The sequence below is a fragment of the Thamnophis elegans genome, chromosome 8 (genome assembly GCF_009769535.1).
Source record: "Thamnophis elegans isolate rThaEle1 chromosome 8, rThaEle1.pri, whole genome shotgun sequence".
Taxonomy (NCBI): domain Eukaryota; kingdom Metazoa; phylum Chordata; class Lepidosauria; order Squamata; family Colubridae; genus Thamnophis; species Thamnophis elegans.
In genome coordinates, this window is record NC_045548.1 from 31,100,191 (window position 1) to 31,122,984 (window position 22,794).

The 22,794-nt window shown below is 36.6% G+C and overlaps 1 protein-coding gene across 7 annotated transcripts in view; it reads right to left on the reverse strand.

The window, feature by feature from the left end:
* Positions 1 to 957: 957 nt before the first annotated feature.
* SS18 (SS18 subunit of BAF chromatin remodeling complex) overlaps positions 958 to 22,794 on the reverse strand; it is a 40,868-nt gene continuing 19,031 nt past the window's right edge. For 2 of the 7 annotated variants that reach the window (XM_032222423.1, XM_032222418.1), the window contains 5 exons: positions 22,239 to 22,331; positions 21,442 to 21,558; positions 17,273 to 17,406; positions 14,617 to 14,742; positions 11,922 to 13,426 (listed from right to left, as the gene is read on the reverse strand). In XM_032222423.1, the coding sequence (XP_032078314.1) occupies positions 14,629 to 14,742; positions 17,273 to 17,406; positions 21,442 to 21,558; positions 22,239 to 22,331 (458 nt within the window). In that variant the 3' untranslated portion in view covers positions 11,922 to 13,426; positions 14,617 to 14,628. Of the gene's footprint in view, positions 1,164 to 11,921; positions 13,427 to 14,616; positions 14,743 to 17,272; positions 17,407 to 21,441; positions 21,559 to 22,238; positions 22,332 to 22,794 lie in introns of those variants that run through there. The other 5 variants (XM_032222425.1, XM_032222421.1, XM_032222419.1 and 2 more) reach the window with 4 other exon arrangements.

Here is a 22,794-nt window from a genome sequence, read left to right on the forward strand (position 1 = left end):
AATTACAGAGAAAGATGTATTCACGTAAGTATAGAAAAAAATAGTCCTACATATATTGGATGGTGAAAATTATATGTACTGTTCATGTCATTTAGACATAGATTCAAGTAAGAGATTATTAATGTCAGCAACCAGTTTAACTATTTTTATACAGCACAGTTTTACTAATGGTAGTAATTTCACTCTCCAGTATCTATTATATAAACAAGTTATTGAAAAAAATCCTGTATATTTGTCTGCATATGAATAAGGATTTTGGAAGTAAACTTCTGTATTGACTGTTGATTTTCAAGTTGATAATCAATTGTTTATCTGATGCAGACAAACAGAGTCTTGTGGCATCTTAAGGGCTAGAGGTTGCACTATAGTATACATTCATCATATATTTGATATGTTTCAATTTATCCATCAAGATAATTCTGTATCGGTCAGAAATTTTCTCATTGACTGGAACCTTGATATTTTATACTTAAGAAGCATTGTTATACAAGCCAAGTCTCAGGACTTTTTTAGAATAAAATATATCTAAGCATAGGGGATTTGCCCATAGCATTTAAAAACAAGTCAATGTAACCCTTTAGAATGAAATCACATCACACTACTCAGCATTAGGAAGGAAAGAGGTATATAACAGAAGACCTTAAGAATGTGGTTTTTTTTAAAAAAAAACATTATTAAAATGACTAATAAATTTATTTGCCTGAATAAATTTTGTCTACACTAATGATCTTTTAAAAATATTGAAGGTTTTGCATTCACAATAGAGAAATGACTTCAGCCCCACTGTGGCTAACAGCAATTCAGTTTCATTTATAGAAATCTTTGCTTTATTTTACAAATAAAGGAAACATTTTCTTCTGCTGATTCTGAGCATGAGTATTACCAGGATATGAGAGGACATGAATATAAGAGATTCCATAGCATTTAATGCACAAGATTGTCTGTCTTATTTTAACCAGGTTCCACATCAACTTCCATTTGCATCAAAGGCCTTTCAAAGAATGATGTTTCTAATCCTTAAAATCAGGCTGAAGCTTAGTATTGTTTGGATAACATCATCAAGATTTTTAAAGCTTCTGAGTCTACTCTCTGGCAGAGACGACAAGGACAGACTCGGTGCTCATCCAACTTTTCCTCTGCTTTGCTTCTTTTAGCCAGTTTCTCTGAAAAACAGATTTCATTTAATTCAAAAGAAGTTAAAGGTTTCAAAATATCACATGCTTGTAAGAACAGAAAAGATAATCCTCATCATGCATTCTACATTTTGTGTTAGTATAATATGACATTTGCAGCATTGAAAAATGTGCTTTGATCGTTAGACTCTAAACAAGAATTGTCTTAAACATATATACAATATATGTGTCATTTGGCTGTCATGTTTACCTCAATGATACTGTATGTCTTCATTCCATTAGATTTCAGGATATTATTCAGTATTAATAAGAATAAAAGGCCAAATTTAGTGAACCAGTATTAAATGATTAAATAGCTAAATGTTGCAGTAAAAATACTGATGCTCTGAATCCACCTTTAGCCATGAAAATTCTTGGATGAATTTCTGTCTGCCCACTGTATCCCAATAAGTCGTTGTGTGCATAAGATGAAGGGAGATTGCCCTGAGCTTCTCCAGAAGAGACAAAATATAAATCATTATAATAATTACAAGCAGAACATATAAAATATTTAACAAGTCCAAGTAGATTTTAAGGTACAAAGTTTTTACAAGACATTTACAGGAACAAAGTAAATCTTAAATCTACACTTACATCTTTGATCTCCATCCTATCATACCAAGGGCACTTAAAACTACCAAGGGCACTTAAATTGCATGTGGAGGTTATCTAGTTATCTAGTCAGAAATACAACGCCAGTTTTTGCAAGGTCAGATCTTCCCTGCTAGCTCAGCTGAATATGGAGTCTGGCTTTTGTTGGCTTGGTCATCCCTCAGGTTTTGTCAATATCTTTCTTATATATAAACCTAGTTGGTACATCACTGTTCTATGATTTGTTTAATCATGGCTCATCAAATAATTCCAATTCATTTTGTTTTCATAACACACTAAGCCATAAACATTGGTTTACAAATCATCCCAAAAGCCTTAAGTCTAACCAAACAATTTATATTAGGGTTTAATATGTTCTGTGAAAAGAGCCATTGTAGTTCATAAAATATAGTTCATGGCTAAATAAGAATCTAGGTACTTATGGCTTATTAGCAACCGTACCTAAAGAAACAGTGGTTTAGCATTTGTCCCTGCCACCATTATGCACAGCAATTGTTATTGCATGTCATGTATTCTTTTGAAATGGAAATAAGTTTGGTCTTTTGGCTTTTAGGGTTATACATATCATTTGAAAGAGGTCTTTCTCAATTTATTAAAAATGCAAAGCAAAGTCACTGTAGATGCACGTAGACGTCAGGTGGAAATACATCCTAAAGTAGCTATGAGTGCCTGTAAAAAGATGCAGCAGGTTCAGTGATTCAGGTAGAAGTGTCTTGCTTATATTCCCATACATTCCAGAAGTTTCAAAGGATTTGCACAACCTACTTCCTTCTTACAAGCAAAACATAAATTTTAGGGCTCTGCAGAGCTTGTGATGAATTTTTTAGTTTGATGAAGCTTTGATTGAATTGTTGGAAGCAGACATTCTCTCTCTCTGTGTGAACATTTGAACATTCCCGAGAATGTGAACAATGAGTAATAAAGCCAATTTTATTACTATAATGGGATATTTATTTAAAATATTACCTACTTCTACAGTATAGAAGTCTAGAATCTAGCTAACTACATCCTACCAGGAATACAGTCAAACAGCATGGGCTTTATCTGGGCACCTCGGAACAAAGGCAGAAGGAAATGACCTGAAATATGCAATGTTTTAGACAAAAAAGCTGGTAGAAAGGACATAGATAAAATCCTAACTCTCTCTGCACCTCACTGCACCCTTGTGGCCTGTTTTTCATGAAACGCTGAATAGTCAATGCCACTAAATTCACACCTCCAATGATTACCTCACTGAGGTAGATTTATATATCAAAATAGAGGCATGCCTTAAAACAATTGAACAGCTCCAAGCATTTCACTTCCTTCCAAAGTATTTTAGCTTTGGAATACTTACAGATGATAGAAATAATGCAACTTTGGTTCTTTATATGAAAAATTCTGTGAGAGTAGGTTGAATGGCAAGATGTGTTTTCTGATATTGACTTCAGTCAAATAGTCAATGAAAATTTTCACCTGAATAAACTCTTGCTTATCCAAGCTTTTGGGGAATGGCAAGGCTAACATTGTTTGAGGATCAATTCATTTTTAGTTCTCAAATTAATTTATCTGCCAATTCATAAGCCCCAATTTTGCTAACTCTCATGTTAATATATATATGTAACGTTTCTATGATACTCCTGTTAACACAACTAACAATTTCAATGCAATTATCAACATTTTAAATATGGGTTCAAAAGTTGCTCTTACTTTAAAATTCTGTAGGTTTGAGGCACATTTAAGGCTTTGGAAATGAGTGGAAGCCAGGTATTGACTCAAATTTTTACTACTTTAAAAATATGGATTACTGGTAAAAGTTCTCTATAGATTTCCTATCTCTGTGACATTATATCTCACTGTGCCATTCTGCTTCTGGTCTTTCAATCAATGCAAATTATAGTCAACAAGTCACATCACTGATCTAGAAATCTCTTTAATCAGGGAACAAAATAGAGGGGTGAACAATTTGTCAATTCAGGAATAGATTCTGGAGCTCCCACCATATATATATATATATTTAGATCATGCTGTTCTATGCATAGCTTGGTTAAGGGAACTAAAGTATGTCAATCAGAAACAATTTGCCATGGAAGACCAATTTAGTAAATTCTAGAACGTGGTATGTTCCAGAGAGGAGGGCGGTATACTGCACTTTTTGCGAGTTATTCCATTGTCAAATCAATGTATTTCAACACATGGCTACCACTAAACCATGCCATCTCTCAAGGGATCATTCTTTCTATGCAAGCTGAGAAGAGTCCAAACTTAGCTCCTCATAGTTTAGTGTTCTGACTCCCTCCTCCGTCCAGTAACGAATGCCAAAACAAGTTTAGCTGGAATGCCTCAACACTTTATTAGCAGAACTATAAATCTTGGTGGCTGAAAGCCCAAACACAAACGAACAGATAAAGAACATTGGCAGCAACCCAGACTCCGACAGATACAGATAACAGCTTCTCCAGCATTGATAATTAAGTTGAATCCTGCAACCAGCCTCCTCACAAAGTCTCTCCTTATATACTATCTTGAGAGGAGCCTAATTACAACCACCTCGGTCCAATTATCTTCTGTATCTGCATAGTTGTTCTCTACATCTATCTGCCCACCGTTGCCGGGCGTCCAGGACCAACTCCCTTGTCTCCTCCCCACTGCTCCAAGGCCTGACATCAGGAGCACACTCCCTTTGGCTTTCACCGCTGCTCCATGCCTCAGGTGCCTCCTGGTGGCCAACCAGCCTCTCTGATCCCTGCTCGGAGTCGGAACCCTGTCCAGGGTCCTCCACATCTTCCAGAGCCAACTCATAGGGCCCCTCGCTGTCGGAGTCTGTTTGCAGCTCCAACGGCTCCTGCTGGGCCACAACAGTTTAGCATCTGAGTTTCCCAGAACAGCCATACTTGTCAACCAGCTATATGACTTCAAGATACTCGTGATCAGAGACAGCAAAGTCTACTATTTCATGAAAAGCAATCAAGGTTTAATCAAGGTCCCTACTCAATTTTTCTTTCCAGATTGAATCTTGAAACTCAGAGGTCTGAATTGGATCAGGTTGCCATCAAATTTTGAATCATAAACTGATTTCTTTGACTCTGGAACCTCCGATCCAAATTGAATCAGGGTTAATTTTATAACCATATACAGTTAATTAGATTTATGTTCAAGTAACTTGACTGCTGCTTATAATCCAGTAAAGTATCTGTTCTTGACCGGCTAGTCATCAGCAGGTATTTGGTTTGTGCACACTTCTTATAAGGAAGAACACATAACCTAAGCAACACTGAGATTTTATTTTATTTTATTGTTTTTTATTTCTATTTGCTGTCCTTCTTCTGGATCAGGTGATTCTGAATGGCATACATAAAGATAAAATAAACATTCAACACTTTTAAATATAAAAATAGATTCAAATTGAAAAAAATTAAAACAAGCTAAAAAGGGAGGAATTGGAGGGGAGACAAAGGGTGCCTTCTGTTAGTACCAACCACCTCCAGCCAGCAGCTTCTCTTTCAGAACCCCATACAGTCAGCTTAACCAGGTTTTAAGGTTTTTTCTAAAGACTAAAAGAGAAGGCTGAACCTTTTTCCTACCAGGTTGAATCACTGTTTGTAAGCATTCAGAGTTATGGCACATAAGAAGAATGGCTATATAAAACTTTGAAATAAATAAATAAATAAATCTTTATCTGTCATTGGGTTTTCTGTCTTCAAACACAGTTGTCACATCTGTAGAGCTGGTTACTCTGTTCTGTCCATCAGATCAGTAGCAAAGTGTTGCCAACATTGACATTGCTTATACAAAAAAAATAAAGGAAGAAACGATGGAACTCAACTCAAATATTATCTTCCTACAAAAATGAAAGAGGGAGGAGGGGTTAGACAGAGCCCAAAGTTTTAACTGCTTCATTCTGCTCTTCCAATCTTGAAGATAGTGCCTTAATAGTTATTTCTATGATACTCAGCACAGTAGTAACTGAGCACCTAGGTTTTCAAAGCTTTTCTGGGTTTGCTTTCATTTCTAATCTGAGCTTTGGCACTTTCTGCTCTCTCTTCTGTGCCTGATCAGCCTAAAAATAAAATATACAGGTTAGATTGAGAAAAAATATTTCAACTCTTTAGATTAATTATATATATGTAGAAGTTTTTTTCTACCTATCAACTGAATATTGTTCAACTCTCATTCTCCATAAAATCTGTCAAGAAAAATTCTTAGACCATTTTAAAAAAAATTTCTTAATGTCGTATTTGACTCTCACATTAAGGCATCAAAACACCATATCCTTACTTTAAAATGACTGTCTAGGAAAAGAAAAAAAACATGATTTAGTTTGTTACATTGCTGGCAAAATTGCCAATTTCTTTTACTCTTTTGAGAATCTTTGAATATGTATTACTTGATCTAGATCTCAAAAAACAAAACAAAGCATCACTACTTATCTGATCCTTTGGTCATATCCTTAATATTGACTGATAGATCAATTAGGTTATAAAGAATCTCTAAACAATTTCTTAATGAGAATGGCAAAGAAAGAGTAATTCTTTAAATGGAAGTTGAATAGAGTATTAACCATAAACAAAATATTATGAAACTGACAAGAGTAAGTAATAATATTATAGTAAACAAGTATTTTTATTATCTAATTATCAGTTAAGTAACTTAACAATATGGTTATCATTGTCTTTTGCAGGAAAAGATGTCCTAATAATTCTTGAAAATTCTTCTCATTGATTTTATACATTCTTTTGAAATTGTTATATGCTGTCTCACTTTCCATAGAATCCATTTCTATTATTTATTTAACACATACCAGAAATTATGATTAAATATTACAAAGATGCTATAATTACATTTCTCACCTGACTCAAAAATGTAATATAGTGGTTACAGAGAAAACCTAGGGAGATCTCAGATCAAATTCCCACTCAGCCATGAAATCCCTGGGATGATTTTGGACTAATTACTCTTAGCCTGGCCTATTTGTTGCACTGCTGTGAGAATAAAAATAATCTCTTAAAGAAATAAGATACAATCAATCTAGTCCAAGTCAATAAATATCCATTAAAAATTGGTTTTAAATGGTAGGATGAGATAGTTGGAATGGAGGCAGGGAGGGGGTAGTACCGTCTGCAAAACAGAATTTCTGCTTTAAGTTTTTAGATTCTGCACCTATCAGTTCTCCAATAGTAGTTTCATGTAGTAACAAACCAAAACTATATGAAATTATTATATGAATATTCTTGAAATATAATTTGATGGATATTTATTTAATTCCAAAACTAATGTTAATTGTATCAAAATATGAGGGGTTGAAATCTCCCCCGCCGATGAAAAAGCATGTACATAACAGTAGTTAGTAGTACAGATTACTCCACCCATCACTATTTATTAAAGAGAATCTGAATCTGAATACTTGAAACTAACAACTGCACTAATGCATTTTACATTAGTGGGCTGCATCAAGAAATCCTAACTTTTGGTGCCAAGGGGGTAATTAATATTAGAATATGTTTGCAAAATGATTGCGTTTATGTAGGAGTGAAGACTAAGTACCAGCTTGTATAGATTAAAACAGGCACCTGTTGTGTAGGTGGTGACAAAGGAAATATAGAAAAAAATGTAGATTATTGAAAGATTTTTTATTTATTTCAAAAGGTAGTCATAGTATGCTCTGAAATTTGAACTTACCTTCAGTGCTTTTCATGAAAATGTATTTTACAGAATCCACTTCATAAAGTTTCAGCACTACTTTTTTTCTTCAAAAAAAATCTGCAAAAAATGTCAATCTGCACATTGAAAAGCTTTTAGCAATATAAATATACTGTTTTATTTTATGTGGAGAAGAGGTATATAAGCAATCTCAGCAGGTTTACAGCTGAACACATGCGCCATAGAAAACTTTTTTAAAAAATTAAACTTATCTAAGTATAAAATACAAATAAAAATGAAAATACTGGGAAAATGTAAAAGGAAAGTAGTTGAGGTTGCAATGTTATTTTATTCCAAAATAACTAAAAAAGTAGGAAGTCGATGCTTTTCTTTCTTTTTTCCCTTGCTATAAAAAAACTTATAAGACTTTGTTTCATCAGAAGTGAATCTCATTACATTAAAGAGAACAATGTGTAAGTGTAGTGATCATACATCTAGGTTACAGTTTTGTTTTTTCAAGGCAAACCAAGAAAGGAGGATGCTTTAAATTATGATTTTGTGAATTACATTGATAGCCTTTGAAATGATCATTAATTATCTACACTGTCCATATGTGATTTTTGTATTTGGTCCTTTGTTATGCCTTCCCTGCCTTTCATAGTCTCACACCAGTTAAAATACAGAATGCACGTGTTAGGGCTGTGGATCATTCTTGCTTAATACTTTGAAATATTAAACAGACTGATAGTACAACATAAATAAAACAAAAAGAACTCCGTAATCTAATAAAGCAGCAATTATTTATCATTATATATAATGCAAAATTGTTTTGTATAGAATACCAAACCATTCTCTTATTAGGAAAGAGACACATCCTATCTGAAATTTAGATAGTTACAAGTTTTCCAACCTCAAATATTCTGAAGCCTGCAAAATCTAAATTCTGCTGTGACTTCAAGGAATCCTAACCCTAAAGGCTAAATTCTGACAAAGGTCAAGCTAAAAAAATGTAAAATAATTCATGAATTAAGATGTTGTGTGTCAACTCAGACATGACGTTACTGCTTTCATGCTTGCACAGCATATTAAATCCTATTGGAACAATTTCTTAGAATCCTATTCAATCGGTGTACACATATCTACTACTTTAAAAGCAAGGAAATTAATGTGACAATAAGCCCTTCTGACACCAAAACATTTATTCTGTTTTTTTCTTCATCTGCAAGAGACTTCCACACTGTGGTGGCTATATTCATTTTATTCTTATTTTAGAAATAGCCCATTCATGATTGAAAGCAGAGCTGCAGTAAAATTGTTCATTGAAATAAAAGCTAGCACTGTGAACATGCATGGAGACAAATAATGGAAACCAGACAGCTATTATTCTTTAGCATGTGAAGGAAATGGTGTAAAAGGATTAAGTATTCAGATACAATAAGTTCTATTGTTTATAGAGCATAGTTATGATGGCAGGCTCAGTTGATCAATATATAGAATACCAGTTGGAACAGATCTTGAAAGTCCAGTCTCTGCCCAAGTGGGAATCCCTACAACAGAGGTGTCAAACTCAAGGGTCTGGCCCATGGGGTGCTTAAATCTGGTCCTTGAGGCCAGTTTGGAAATATCAAAGGACCAGCCTGTGGTGCCTTTGCCGGCCAAATTGGGCCACAGGACGGCCCATTTTTGGTTTCCCTGGCCCCCAGCAGTACTCTGCCAGCCAAAAACCCATTTTGGCCGGCAGGGTGCTGTAGGAGTCATCCGTCCCATCTCCTCCCACTGGCCTGCAGAAAACTACAATGCTGATCCAGCCCTGAAAGTAATCCAGTTTGACACCCCTGCCCTACATCATTCTGGACAAACGACTGTCCTTAAAAACCTCAAATATTGGACCAGCCACATTTCCCAAAGGCAAGCTAATTAATTGTTCTGTCAATAAATTTTCCCTAATTCTAGGTTGGATCTCTCTTTCATAAATTTCCATTTGCTACATGTTTTGCCATCACATGCTTTGGAGAATAGTTATCCCCCTCTTCTTAATGACAGCCTGTTAAATATTGGAAGACTGCTATCATGTCATCCCTAGTCCTTCTCATTTTATTAGATATATCCTGTTCCTGCAACCATTCATCAAGTTTCAACCTCCAGCTCCAAATCATCTGTTGCTCTTCACTCTTTCCAGTCTTTAATACTTAATCATTGTAATTTGTGTGCTAATGAAAATGAATCTATCATATCTCCAGTTGCTTTGGTCCTTCATTTAAAATGACAATTCCCCCATACTACACACCCCCCCCGTACAAAAAAAATAGCAATAGCACTTAGACTTATATACTGCTTCACAGTGCTTTACAGTCCTCTCTAAGTGGTTTACAGAGTAAGCACATTGCCCCAATAATCTGGGTCTTCAGAGTCAACCTTGAGCCAGTGCGACTCAAACTGCTAGCAGCTGGCAATCAGCAGAAGTAGCCTATAGTACGGCATTCTAACCACTGCATCACCCTGGCTCAATGCTATCAGTACAAGTGCTTCTATTCATATTAAGAATTTTGTTATGCAAAACACCAGGCTAAGAAATTGTAGAGTGTATGTAGGGAATGAGAAAACCAGACTGGATATATACTGTTTGAGATAGACTGCTGGCCCAAAATGTAATGCACAAAAATGGACACTTCCAATATTCTAGTATATTTGGATCTCTGTTCATGAAAACAAATATTACATTGTAATTGTAAAAATAAAAACAGGCCAAGAGCCACATCAACTGCATAAATCTTTAGAAACAAATGCATCTCCCTCCAATTATTTTTCTTTTCCATTAAATATTAAATGCTCTTACTTGAGAGACCGCCTCCTGCCAATTACCTCCCTGCGACCTATCAGATCTCACAGATTAGGCCTCCTCCGAGTTCCATCCGCCAGTCAGTGCCGACTGGCAACTACGCGGAGGAGAGCCTTTTCAGTAGTAGCTCCGACCCTTTGGAACGATCTCCCCGTGGAGATTCGTACCCTCACCACCCTCCAGACCTTCCGCACAGCCCTCAAGATCTGGCTATCCCGTCAGGCCTGGGGTTAAAGATCATAATCTGTCCCCACCCGAATGATGAATGAATGTTGCTTTTTATTTTTAATTATGTCTTGTTCTCTTTTAACTGTCATTGTGTGTATTCCCTCCCTATATGTTGTAAGCCGCCCTGAGTCCCCCTAGGGAAAAGGGCGGCCTATAAATAAATTTAAACTCAAACTCTAATAAGTCCTTTCTTCTAATTTTCACCAAAGTTAATAGTAAAAAGACATTGTCTGGATTTCTGAATCCAGAACAAAGGAATAAGTCAAATGCTTTATATTATAAACTAAAGAATGTGAATTGGATATATATCATGAATATACTGAATTCATAAAAGAATTTGGGCTTAAGATTAAAATGTCCATAGCCTAATAATCAAGGAAATGTTGGAAATTGTTTAAAAGAATTTACAAGGAAATTAGCACAGCAAAATATTTTGAAGGATCTGTCATTATTGGTTACTGAACATATTAATTTCATTCAAGACAGTTTAGATGATACTTATCAGCCTTTTATGTGGTTAAAAAAAAATGTCTATTTTTTACGATTGGAATTTGTTATTTTCTTGGTACCAAAATCTGAAGTTGTTTGAAATGAAAATTATTTATTAATATACTAATGTAGTAATTTTGAATTAATTCCAAGAATTAGTTTTGTAATAATGGTCAAGTGATTTAAATCTTCAAGAGTATTTTGTCCAAGAACATACATATGGGCATATATGCATGGCATTAATTGCTATAATGCCCTGAATCCTAACCATACATTTTCCTTTCTTATTCTTAACAAATAAGAATATTTCTTTTTGGCTGGGAAAACGATTAGTCTCTTTCATTTTTTTTCTTTTGCGTTGTTTCTTATTTCTGATTGCATCTAACTAGAATGACTTAATTTAGGTAAGATGTTGATGCTGAATTCCCATTTATAGGGGGATAGCCACTTGTATCACACAAACTTTATATTACACTTTGTTTAGGTTACAAATTAAATTAAAACAGAAAATAAAATGCAGCTACCTCTTAAGTTATTTTAACCTAGCAAAATAAGGTAATGTTTGTAACCAATTAAACACTTTTATAACAACAGGACTGTTATAAAACAATTAAATCTTGAAAATGCATTATTCCCTAGGAGAGAAAACCCAGAGGAAATTCTGCTTATTAAAACTGCAATTTTAAGACAACAAAAGATGGTCTAGAAAGAAAAATTATTTCCTAATATCAATTAAGTATATTCTAAACAAAAAGCCATATCTATAACAGATTGAATTCAACACACTTTTCTCAACTCATTTATCTAATTCAGTCACCTTGATTATAGCGTCACAGATCATGATTCTCAGAGATAATTGTAATAAAACTTCTAAAATAAAAATATAATTTCGTTATCCTATACAAAACTAAAAATAAAATATAAATCCATTATAAATTTAAATAGTAAATTTAAAAGAGAAATTAGGATATTAAATCACAAATAATTTATTCTTCTGTTAAGAATTGATGCAATACAATTTTAAACAGCAATGAAGTACACAGTGGTGGGAAATTGGCACTGAATCTATAAGCATGTTATTCTATTCTATTTAGGATTATGGAGGAATGTATTTTTATGTCTTAATTCAGGTACTTCCTGCTATTTTCCTATCAAAATATACCAATACACAACTGATTTTATTAGCAAATTTTCAAATATCTGTCTGAATATAGGTATGCTTCTGCAACACAAAATTCAGTAATGCGCCTCAAATAGAATAGGAGGGTTTCCCTGATGAATCTGTTTGCTCTGGATGGCAAATTTCTCTAATGTGGGATTGTTCAGAATTTATAGTTTATCAGGAAACTGACATTTTAAAAAAAATTAAATTTTACTTTTGGTCTCATAATAACCAATACAAACATGGACATATACACAATTGTATTCTCTCTTAAAGATATTCAACTCTTGAATGAGAAAGTTTAGACAAGTTTTACAAAAGCTGCTATACTATCTTTGTTACATAGTAATTATTGTACTACAAGTTAAATATACTTGTGAAATAAAATACATGTTAACCTATCTATAATTTTATAAATACTTTGTAAATTTAAGTCAGGCTAAATGAATACTTTTTCAAAGTCATTGCTACTGCAATCAAAAAAAGATCACAGTTCTTATTTATTTGAAACCATTACAAGGCCATTAAAAATTCATATTGTTTTGTCTTACTGGAAGAAAAGGTAAAATGAACTGCCATGGTACAACCATTTTACAGGTTTCCACCAAGTAAATTAAAATTACTTTATATGACGGGTAATATGTTCCATGATAATTCCATCATTTCAGTAGTTGGGATACAGAGTCTTCATATCAGGATCTGTCAAAAACATGGTTGGCTTCTCATCCGACACTGAGGCCAGCATACACACCCACAAATTCCTCATATCGCAGTTTGTATTTCTCCTCTACTTGGGTTTCCGACCTTACCAGTTTGTAGTGTACTACCTTGCATATTCCACATGAAAAAAACATAATATATAAAATATTGCTGCTGTAAAAATTTTCCCTTTACTCTTACAAAAAAATCTCTGGAAAAATACTAAATTCCCTTAACCTTCATAAACATACAGTACTGCTCACATACTTCAGTCTGCAACTGTTTGATATACAGTTCTATGCTCATTGCAAATTGTTTGTGAGTGTATTTTCTGTCCAATATTGCCATCTAGAGTACAGATGTATATTTTTCCATAAGGATAATTACATTTGTTTATAATTAGCTGAGAAAAGCTAACCTAGATAGGCAATATACTCCAATACAGCCATTTATTAACAAGGCGAGGTTGTCATTTTCTTTCTAAAATTAGAAGCAATTGAAGATTTTCTTCAAAAGATGTTGACAATGCCAAAGAGACGATGAGGCTGCTAACAGATACTGCTTATTAAAATTATGTTTTCACTGCTGGTAATTTCCATACTGCCCCTATAAATAAATTGAAAAAGGAGGATAGTTAAGTAAAGGGCAAAAAACTAAAACACATACATTCTTAGCACTGATTTCTTTTAAAGTAGGATTATTTCTTATTTCAAGTGTGAAGAAAGAATTCAGCAATATATTGGTATTTGATTTCAGTGACAACTATTCAAAAACAATTTACAAAATACCGTGTTTTGGAGTATAAGACGCACCTTTTTACCTTTTTCACCCAGTGAAAAACTGGGTGCATCTTATACTCCAAATGTAGTCCCACCCCACTGGTCTGCGTGTCGGATATTTGGGTGGTTCCAGACAGCGGGGATCCTCGTTTCCACATGGAGCCTGACTCCTGAAGTGGCCCAGGTAATTCTATTAAAAGCCTTTTGAAGGCACCCTCAGGAGCTGCCACATGCTTGCCGCCCCTCTGACATCCGCTGAGCCTCCTCTCACAGCAGATGTACCATCTCTTTTCCCCTGGCCAGATCTGCCACCTGAAATGTGAGGATCATGGAGGAAAGAGCTTTCAGATGGCAGCGCCTTCCGCACGCACCGTTTTTGGAATCGGGGGGATCCGCCGCCTGAAAATGCTTTCTTCCACGATCCTCACGGGTGTCGGAAGGGCAGTAAGGGCTTGGCGGCTCCTGAGGGGGGGTTGAGCCTTCTCTGCTTGCAACGTCATCACCCTGAGGGCATCGCTTGCAGTCACTTCCCGCAGCTCAGGAGGCTCAACTCAGGAGACTTAGCTCAGGAGTTCAAAGAAGACTTTGAATCACTGTACTTCTACCCGAAAATCCTGTTACAACGATCTCTGCAGCGCCCACTTCACCTGCCCCTTCTCGGGCAGTTCCAGGCGGCAAGAGATCACAGTAACAGCATTTTGGGGTGGCAGCGAAGCAATCTCAGGAGCTTGATTGTATTCCCATTCCAGGTTTTTAACTTCCCAATCTGTTCCTCCTCTCTTCCTCCACCCCCACCTCCAATCTGCCCGGATCTGTCATGCAGCAGAAAGATATGGTAGCTGGGGAGCCTGGCACCTGCTTTTGCACTGAGACTAAGGACACGGGGTTGCAAAGAGGGCTGTGAACAAGCATGGTTGTTCAAAGAGGCAGAGCCTTGCCAGGTCGTCTTCTTTGGGCTTCCCTTTTGTGGCTCAGGGACAACCATGAATCATTAATCCATATGAAAGGGATCCCCACCCCCTTCTTGCCCTATGGGCTGTTCCCAGTTGAGTGCAGCAGTGGCGGTTCATCAGCCTCCACATGTCTTTCTCTCTTCACTGAAGAGAAGAAGCAAGCCGACTGCCGCTCTTGGGCCAAGCAGCTCTGTGTCAGAGGGGAAAAAAATAAAGTGCAGAGAGATATGTTTAGTCCTGCCGTGCCCTGAGGGGCAAAGAAAAGTGGATTTAAGATCGATGAAAGCCTTACCCTTTAGGATGATCAAACCCCTACACATCGCGTTTTTGCCCTCCCCGACCCCCAGAAGCACTTTGCAGGCCTCCCAAACTCTCTGCATGCCTGTTTTCAGCGGGTTTCGGAGGCCTGCAGAGTGCTCCGGGGGGCCGGGGAAGTCAATTTAAAAAAAAAAAAAAAAAAATCTCTTCAAAATCTTGGTGCGTCTTATACTCCAAAAATACGGTACATTTTTTGTGTCTGCTTTTTAATTTTAGTATGTAAGTATAACTTTGTTCAAAGATAGATTTTTACCTCTGCCAAATCACATATTTACAAATGTCATGGTAATTTAAAAATACAAGAAGTTGGAACTGTCTTCAGGTAAAATAAATAGCATAAACAATATTAGATTATGCCACCATTATATACAGCCCATTATTACCAACACACTATTCTCTTGGTACAGGAATATTTTTAGCATCAGTTTATATACTACTAATATTCTTACTGTCCATTTGTAACCTTAAATTGGGCAAAACTGGAAGGTATAGGGCAGTAACTATGAACCAAGCAATCCAAATGGACCAATTTACAGAATGCTGGGACCCATGATCCTCCTATAATGAAATCTTGAGAAGTTGTGGACACTTCAACACTACTGTACTTTCCAACTACATTTCTGAGAAAACTATAAGTTGCATGGTGTAGGGGAAGATGGGAGGAGCTTTCTTTCTTGCCTTCTGCAATAAGCTGGCAGCAAGGCCAACAAGTGACCCATGATTGGTTGCTTTGGAACTCGGATGCTGGCTTGCGAGGTAGACTGGCTGTGGGTGATATTTGATGACTAAGCTCTTTTTCTTTCTGGAAAGAGGGGGCCTTTGGGGACATGTCAGGATGAGGAGCAGGATTGCAGTTTTCCCTGCAGTCCAGACTCTTTTTGTTCCTCCTCCCCTCAACAAAGTGGCAGGCAGGTCCACGGGTCAATCAAGGAGGAGTGATTTCTGATACTCTCTACCAAATTTCCATAAATAACATTAATAAGTATCATAAATTGGAAATTGATTCCGCTCCCACTGTTTTTTTGTCCATTCATGGTAATTTTGTTTCTCTGTTTAAATAAGGAATTATCTCTGAAAGGATAACCCACTGGGCCAGGGGTACAATTATCTAGAAATGATATGCAGAAAAAGAAAACAGCTGAAATCCACCTCTTGTATCTTTTTGCTTTCTGATCTGGAAAGACTGAAAGACAAAAGATAATTTTTGGATAAAACAAACATTTGTATTTATTTTATTATTTTGTTTTTGTATTACTCTGGTCCTTCAGGAGCCAAGAAGAATGATAAAAAGTATTATGGGTCAGAAATATTCAATATAAACTATTAGATAAAATATTTTTAAAGAAACAATAGCAATCAGAGAAAGTACAATTAAAACAGTTTTTAAAATATTATGGTGAGTTGTAAATATAATTTGATTGTGCCAGTTGGAGTCTCCCTGTAACCCATGCATTTCTCTGTGCTGGTTTGTTTAAAGCTTTACTCCTGCATAAGGGCAACGTAGTGGCTCAGTGATTAAGATGCTGGACTTGTTGGCTGGAAAGGTTTGAGACCCGAGATCCACATGACGGGGTGAGCTCCCATCCTCATCCAGGCATCTTCCAACTTAGCAGTTCGAAGGCATGCAAATACAAGTAAATAAATAAGGCTCTCAAACTCTTGGCAAGTGGGCTGGATGAGTCATGCTCTGGCCATGGCCACACCCGGTATAGCAAATGGAAAAAAGTCCAATATGTCACATGACACTACTGTGATGCCGCGAGTTTGACAACCCTGATATAAGTAGTGATGGAGCCAGATAGCACTATGAACAATATTTGCTAATACTCAAGTATCTTTCCTTTAGGCCCATTACAATTCATCAACCCATGCAGATGAATAGTAATGCCTATTAGCTCTGAAGACTGATTCTAGTGTTCCGCTAATTACCTGAAAAGTAAAGAGAACTTGCACAATGGTATATGTGTAAAGCTTGATTTTACCTTTTATTTAAAATGGTTTCAGAGGAAATGCTTAAATATTCATATAGGGTAGCATTTGAATTTGAACAGTAAAATTTTAAACGCACATTCAAAAATATGTACTGTATTTCTCAGACTATAAGGCGCTCCGGACCATAAGACGCACCTAGCTTTTGGGGACGAAAAGAAGAAGAAAAAATCTGCGTCTGCCTCCCAGCATCTATCTGGTATTCATCTGGCTTGTTTGCATGACCCATTTGCTGCAGCAGTCCATTCACCGCCACCCATTCTAGAACATCTGATCGGTGCCACACCAAACCTCCTCCTCCCCCGCCACAATATTCACTGTATAAGACACATACATTTCCATCCACCTGTTTTTGGGGGGGGGGGGGAACGCACCTTATACTCTTAAAAATATGGTAATTCTAAAAACTGTACCTGGTCATATCCATAAGGCCTTTGTTGAGGAGGCTGGGGAGGGCCAGGCTGCGTAGGTCTATATCCTCCATATTGTTGACCTTGTCCTTGAGGATAATTGGAATACTGAGGTCCTGGAGCACTTTGGGAAGGACCTACAATATTTTGTACAGAAATTCTAGCAATTCAATAATTAAAAACACAACTTTTTATATTTTTATTTCAATCAAAATTTTAATAATTTATACTTTCCCACTTGAGGTCCAAAGTACTCATCTCTCTTGATTTACAAATACAATCAATAGGCTTGCCTTAATGAGGCCAAATTATACACAAATAAGTTTACAGCAAAGTTATCAATACCTTTAAACTATCAGAACAAAGAAAATAGTTTTGTTTTAAGAATCTTATTTTTGCTTTTTTGAAAAAATAGGGATTTAAATGTGTGGAATAATGTAAAAACATTATTTTCAAAATTGTAGTGAAATGTTTTTTTCTAAAATTGATGGAAAGAAATTAAATATTTTGATATCTCCCCTAAGACTCTGTGGGATCCAACTTAATTAAAAGGCCTATGAATTATCTAAAAACCATTAAGAAAACTGTCTTGTCTAATCAATATTATTTATGTAGATGCAACTTTACCTCAATTTAATTCAAGGGTTAGGTTAGGTTTAGGTTTATTGGGATTTATATGCCGCCCTTTTCCCTGAGGGGACTCAGGGCGGCTTACAACCACAGGGGGGGGGGGGTGCAAGGTCAAAAACAAAACAATATGTGAACAAAGAAAAGATAGTAAAACACAACTTTCATTCAACAATCAAACACTCGGGCGGGTGAATTGGAAGCCTATCCCCAGGCCTGCTGGGAGAGCCAGATCTTGAGGGCTGCGCGGAAGGTCTGGATAGTGGTGAGGGTACGGATCTCCATGGGGAGCTCGTTCCACAGGGTCGGAGCAGCAACAGAAAAGGCTCTCCTCCGTGTGGTCGCCAGTCGGCATTGACTGGCAGATGGGATTCAGAGGAGGCCCAGTCTGTGCGATCTAATTGGTCGATTTAGGGAAGTAATCGGCAGAAGGCGGTCTCTCAAGTACTCAGATCCACTACCATGGAGTGCTTTAAAGGTGGTCATAAGTACCCTGAAGCGCACCCGGAGACCAACAGGTAGCCAGTGCAGCTCGCGGAGGACAGGTGTAACGTGGGCGAACCGCGGTGCGCCCACTATCACTCGCGCGGCTGCATTCTGGACTAGCTGCAGTCGCCGGATGCACTTCAAGGGCAACCCCATGTAGAGCCCATTGCAGTATTCCAGTCTAGAGATCACAAGGGCTCGAGTGACTGTTGTGAGAGCCCCCCGGTCTAGGTAGGGCCGCAACTGGCGGACCAGGCGAACCTGGGCAAATGCCCCCCTGGTCACAGCTGACAGCTGGTGATCAAAAGTCAGCTGTGGGTCCAGGAGGACTCCTAAGTTGCGGACCCTATCTGAGGGGTATAAAAGGGGGGTGTATTTATATAACACTGTTGTTACAGACTATTCTACTTGTACTATACTTGCAAAAATATTATATATTACTCACATATTCAATATTTTAAGCCAAATATAGCTGTATTGATCTTCCACAGCAGAAAGGGAAACAATAAAACTAGGGAAGAATGGGAATTGAATTGCCAAGGCTACTAGCACTTGCCCAGAATACTTGCATGTTGCCAAGTACAAAAATCTGGAGACAGAATGATAAGTGGAAAACTTGGGCAGAAATATCTAAGAGTTTGATTTACACAAATTACTTCTCATTGATTATTCCATACTTAACTTCTTCATATTGCATACACCTTTCCTATATCAATAATCCTATACTTAAAACCATTTCTTTAATGACCGAAGTTACAATGGCATGGAAAAAAGTTGAGTTATAACCATTTTTCACATTTACAACTGTTGCAATATCCCTGTGGTCATGTGATCAAAGTTTGGGTGCTTGACAACTGGCATATATTTATGATGGCTGCAGTGTCCTGGGGTCATATGATCACCTTTTGTGATCTTTTGGCAAACAAAATCAATGGGTAAACCAGATACACTTAACAACCATATTAATAACTTAACAAATTCAGTAAATTCACTAAATAACTGTGGCAAGAAAGGTCATAAAATGGGGCAAAAGCCACTTAACTTTCTTGCTTAGCAAAGGAAATTTTTGCCTCAATTGTGGTTGTAAGCCAAGAACTACTTGTATTCCAGAAAAGCATTTCAAGATTTTAAAAGTTGTACCAAGAAAAAGCGCAATCATTAAGATTTGCATGTTGTATATTATTGGGATTCATTTTGAGACATTAGGAGGCAGTAGTGATAGCAATGTGCCAGAATTGGATGATGAAACACTAACTTGGGCTCCCACGTTCCCCCCTCCCCCCTTCAACAATAACAAAGAAATCAGAAATATTGAAATTATTCAGAATTCTCTCTTATACGTGCATTCCAGGACAATGCTTAGTTTAATCTATGGTTAGTGAACGTGCCACTGATTTCCCTTTGATACAAACTTGACACAGTAATTATTTAGTTAACAGTCTCAAGTACAGATTTAACAGATTTCCTGAAGCTTTAAAAAAAATATTTCCCATGTAGCCACCATGGAATAAAAGAGGGAAGGAAGGCATACCTTTTATTTAAAACTGAAACAACTATACTGTTTGGTGAAGGCAATCCCAGTTGTTGTCTTAACCCCAATGCACACCCAGTTAATTAAGTGAGAAGTGACAGGAGCCCCAAGTAAGAAATGTGAGATGCTGCTGAGGGCGGAAGTCAGGAAAGAAGCTGAAGCAAGTCATGTGTGAATTGTGTGAAAATAGGGAAAGTTTTGGGAGCCCTAGTGCAGACCACGAATGCGGGAAGGCTGGCTGTACAGATGGCACACTGCAAGTAAAGGTGGCCATAGATGGTGGGAGTGCAGCAAGGTTGGGGAGTGGGGGCGGGGTTGGCATACACACAGAAGGCCGGGGTGAACTGTGTGAATGAAGGAAGGCTATGGGGTGAACAGTGTGAATGCAGAAAACTGGGATGTGTGTGTATGTGAAGGATGTAACTTAGCTGACTTTTCTTGTGGGAAGCCAACAGGAAAGGTTTCAAATGGTGATCACATGACATTGCAACCAACCTAAAGTGCAAGCTGGTTGCACTTTAGTGTCTAAATCATGATCACATGACCACAGGGAACTGCGTTTATGATTCAGGCCCTTCAGCAGTTCAAGAAACAATCGTAAGTTCACTTGTTCAGACCCTTCACAACTTAGAACGGTCACTGAAAGAGTAGTCGGTAAGTATGACTACGTGCTTAGCTTGGTTTATTATTCTTACAATATATTTCTTTGGTATTTGTTAAAAATAAGAATACAATCTAGTTAGAAAATAATTACATGTACTCTTTGAGTACTTTAAGTGGATTCTAAATTTTGTTCTAGTGAGTGTTTGTTCTACTTCTGTCCTTTGCACTAAATCCTTCCTCCCTTCTATCTTGGTGGTACACCCACCCCACCCCACCCAGGTAAAGAATGAATCTTGTGCTTCCATTCTAGAATAGTGAGTCATAAGACAGCCAACATTGACACATTCTAAACTGCGTTGAGTAAACAAATTTATGAGTATCAATAAATTTGTTCACCAAACAAATGATGAGAATCTGGACAAATTTTTTGCATCAAAATGCACTGAGTGCCAAATTTGATTAGTTTCAAAACAGTTGAGTACCAAGGTACCATTGTATAAGGATATCTTGTATTGTTGCATTTATTGTTCTAAAAGAAAAGATTTCAGAGAGCTTTTAATTCTTTTCAAATTTTTAAATTCCTCTTCATCAAAATATGAAAAAGTTAGGAGAGAATGGGGGGGAGGGAATTCCAATCTTCCCATTTTCTCCCCTGGAGTTTCACATTTATATCCTCAATTCAAGGAAACTCTTTTTTATATTTTTCATATTCCTCATTAGAACTCTATTTTGCATACACGCAAAAATGTTTTACATATATATATATATATATGTATGTATGTATGTATGTATGTATGTATGTATGTATGTTATTGGTAAATTGACATTTAAAGGACCAAAACAAAACTATGGAATCTAAACAAAGGTTGACGAAAGCTGTGCTTGATATTTAAGATTCCCTACACAAGTGTATCCTCTTGCTTACCATAACCTTGCTGTTGTCCAGGATAACCCTGCTGACCTGGGTATTGTTGCTGTTGATAGCCTGGTTGTTGAGGTGGGGCTTGGTATGCATCTTGCTGTTGGCCATACTGAGCGTTACCTGAAATAGGAAATGAAACAAAAACAGTTAAATGCTGTTTCTTCTGCATGCATGTTTTTTTAAAGATGCACAGCAAACACCACAAAAACAAAATGAAAATGCAGATTTATATCAAAAACTAAGAAAACAAAGAAAACAAACCAAAACAGAAGATATTCAGCCAAGCTGCAGTTAAAGCCAAATTTGCAAGGCTAAACTGCAGTATTTTCACATCTCTGCCAAACGAGTATTACTTTTACTGGAACGTGATGTCATGACTTGATAAGGCCATGACTATGCTAAACAAACAAAAAAAGACAAAATTAAAGACAGCTACAGAGCACAAACTAGCTACACAAATCAGCAAGCTGTTTCCTAGTGGCACTATATTTGTATGTGTACATACACACAAAATATAAACTTGACCAATGAGTTTATGTTCAAATAAAAATATTATTGAAAAAACAACTAATAGTGTTATAATTTTACTGCTGTTAGAATGACAAACTTAAAATTGTAAGTTTAGATATTTGCAAGAAAGTAGTTCCCTGCAATTCTTAACAGCCAGCAACTAAAACACTACAAGAGCTTTGCATGGGCAGGAAACAAGTTAATGTTGTGCAAGAAATGTTTGCTCTTTTGTGGAAGGAGAGAGGAAAATGAATGTATGTGCGCATGTGTGTGTGAAGGTATATAGATACCTCCTTCGTAGTAATGTTGTGAGGAATCCTCATAAGGCCTATCGTAGCCTTGTTCAGGATACGACGGTTGCTGATAACCGTAATCACTATGACCTACATCAATTCGACAAGAGACAGGAAGAAACGTTAATGGCCTCTGAGTGAATACCCTATGAATATTTCATTTTACTGAAAAATCAGTGTCAGCTGGAAATACATGAAAAAAAAAACCTTCAAATTAAATTAGAAGGATTCACCAATAGGACAGGATTTCCTTTCTTACTGAATGAACATGTGACAGGAGGGAAAAAAATCAGCTAATGAAGTAGTTTTAGTAACATCACAGCAATGGTCTTACAGCTTCTGGTAAAAGGGTAAAAAAATTGTTTTTTTATGAGATCATTTATGCTTTACACATGTAAAGAATTATTTAATTACAATGAACAAAGAATTAAATTACCATACTTTGCTGAACACCTGTTCTACTTATCTTCAATTTTAAAAAGTATGCTATTAAAAGCAATGTGAACTATATGTTCAATAAACTTTTCAATAACCTTTATATGATTTTACATGA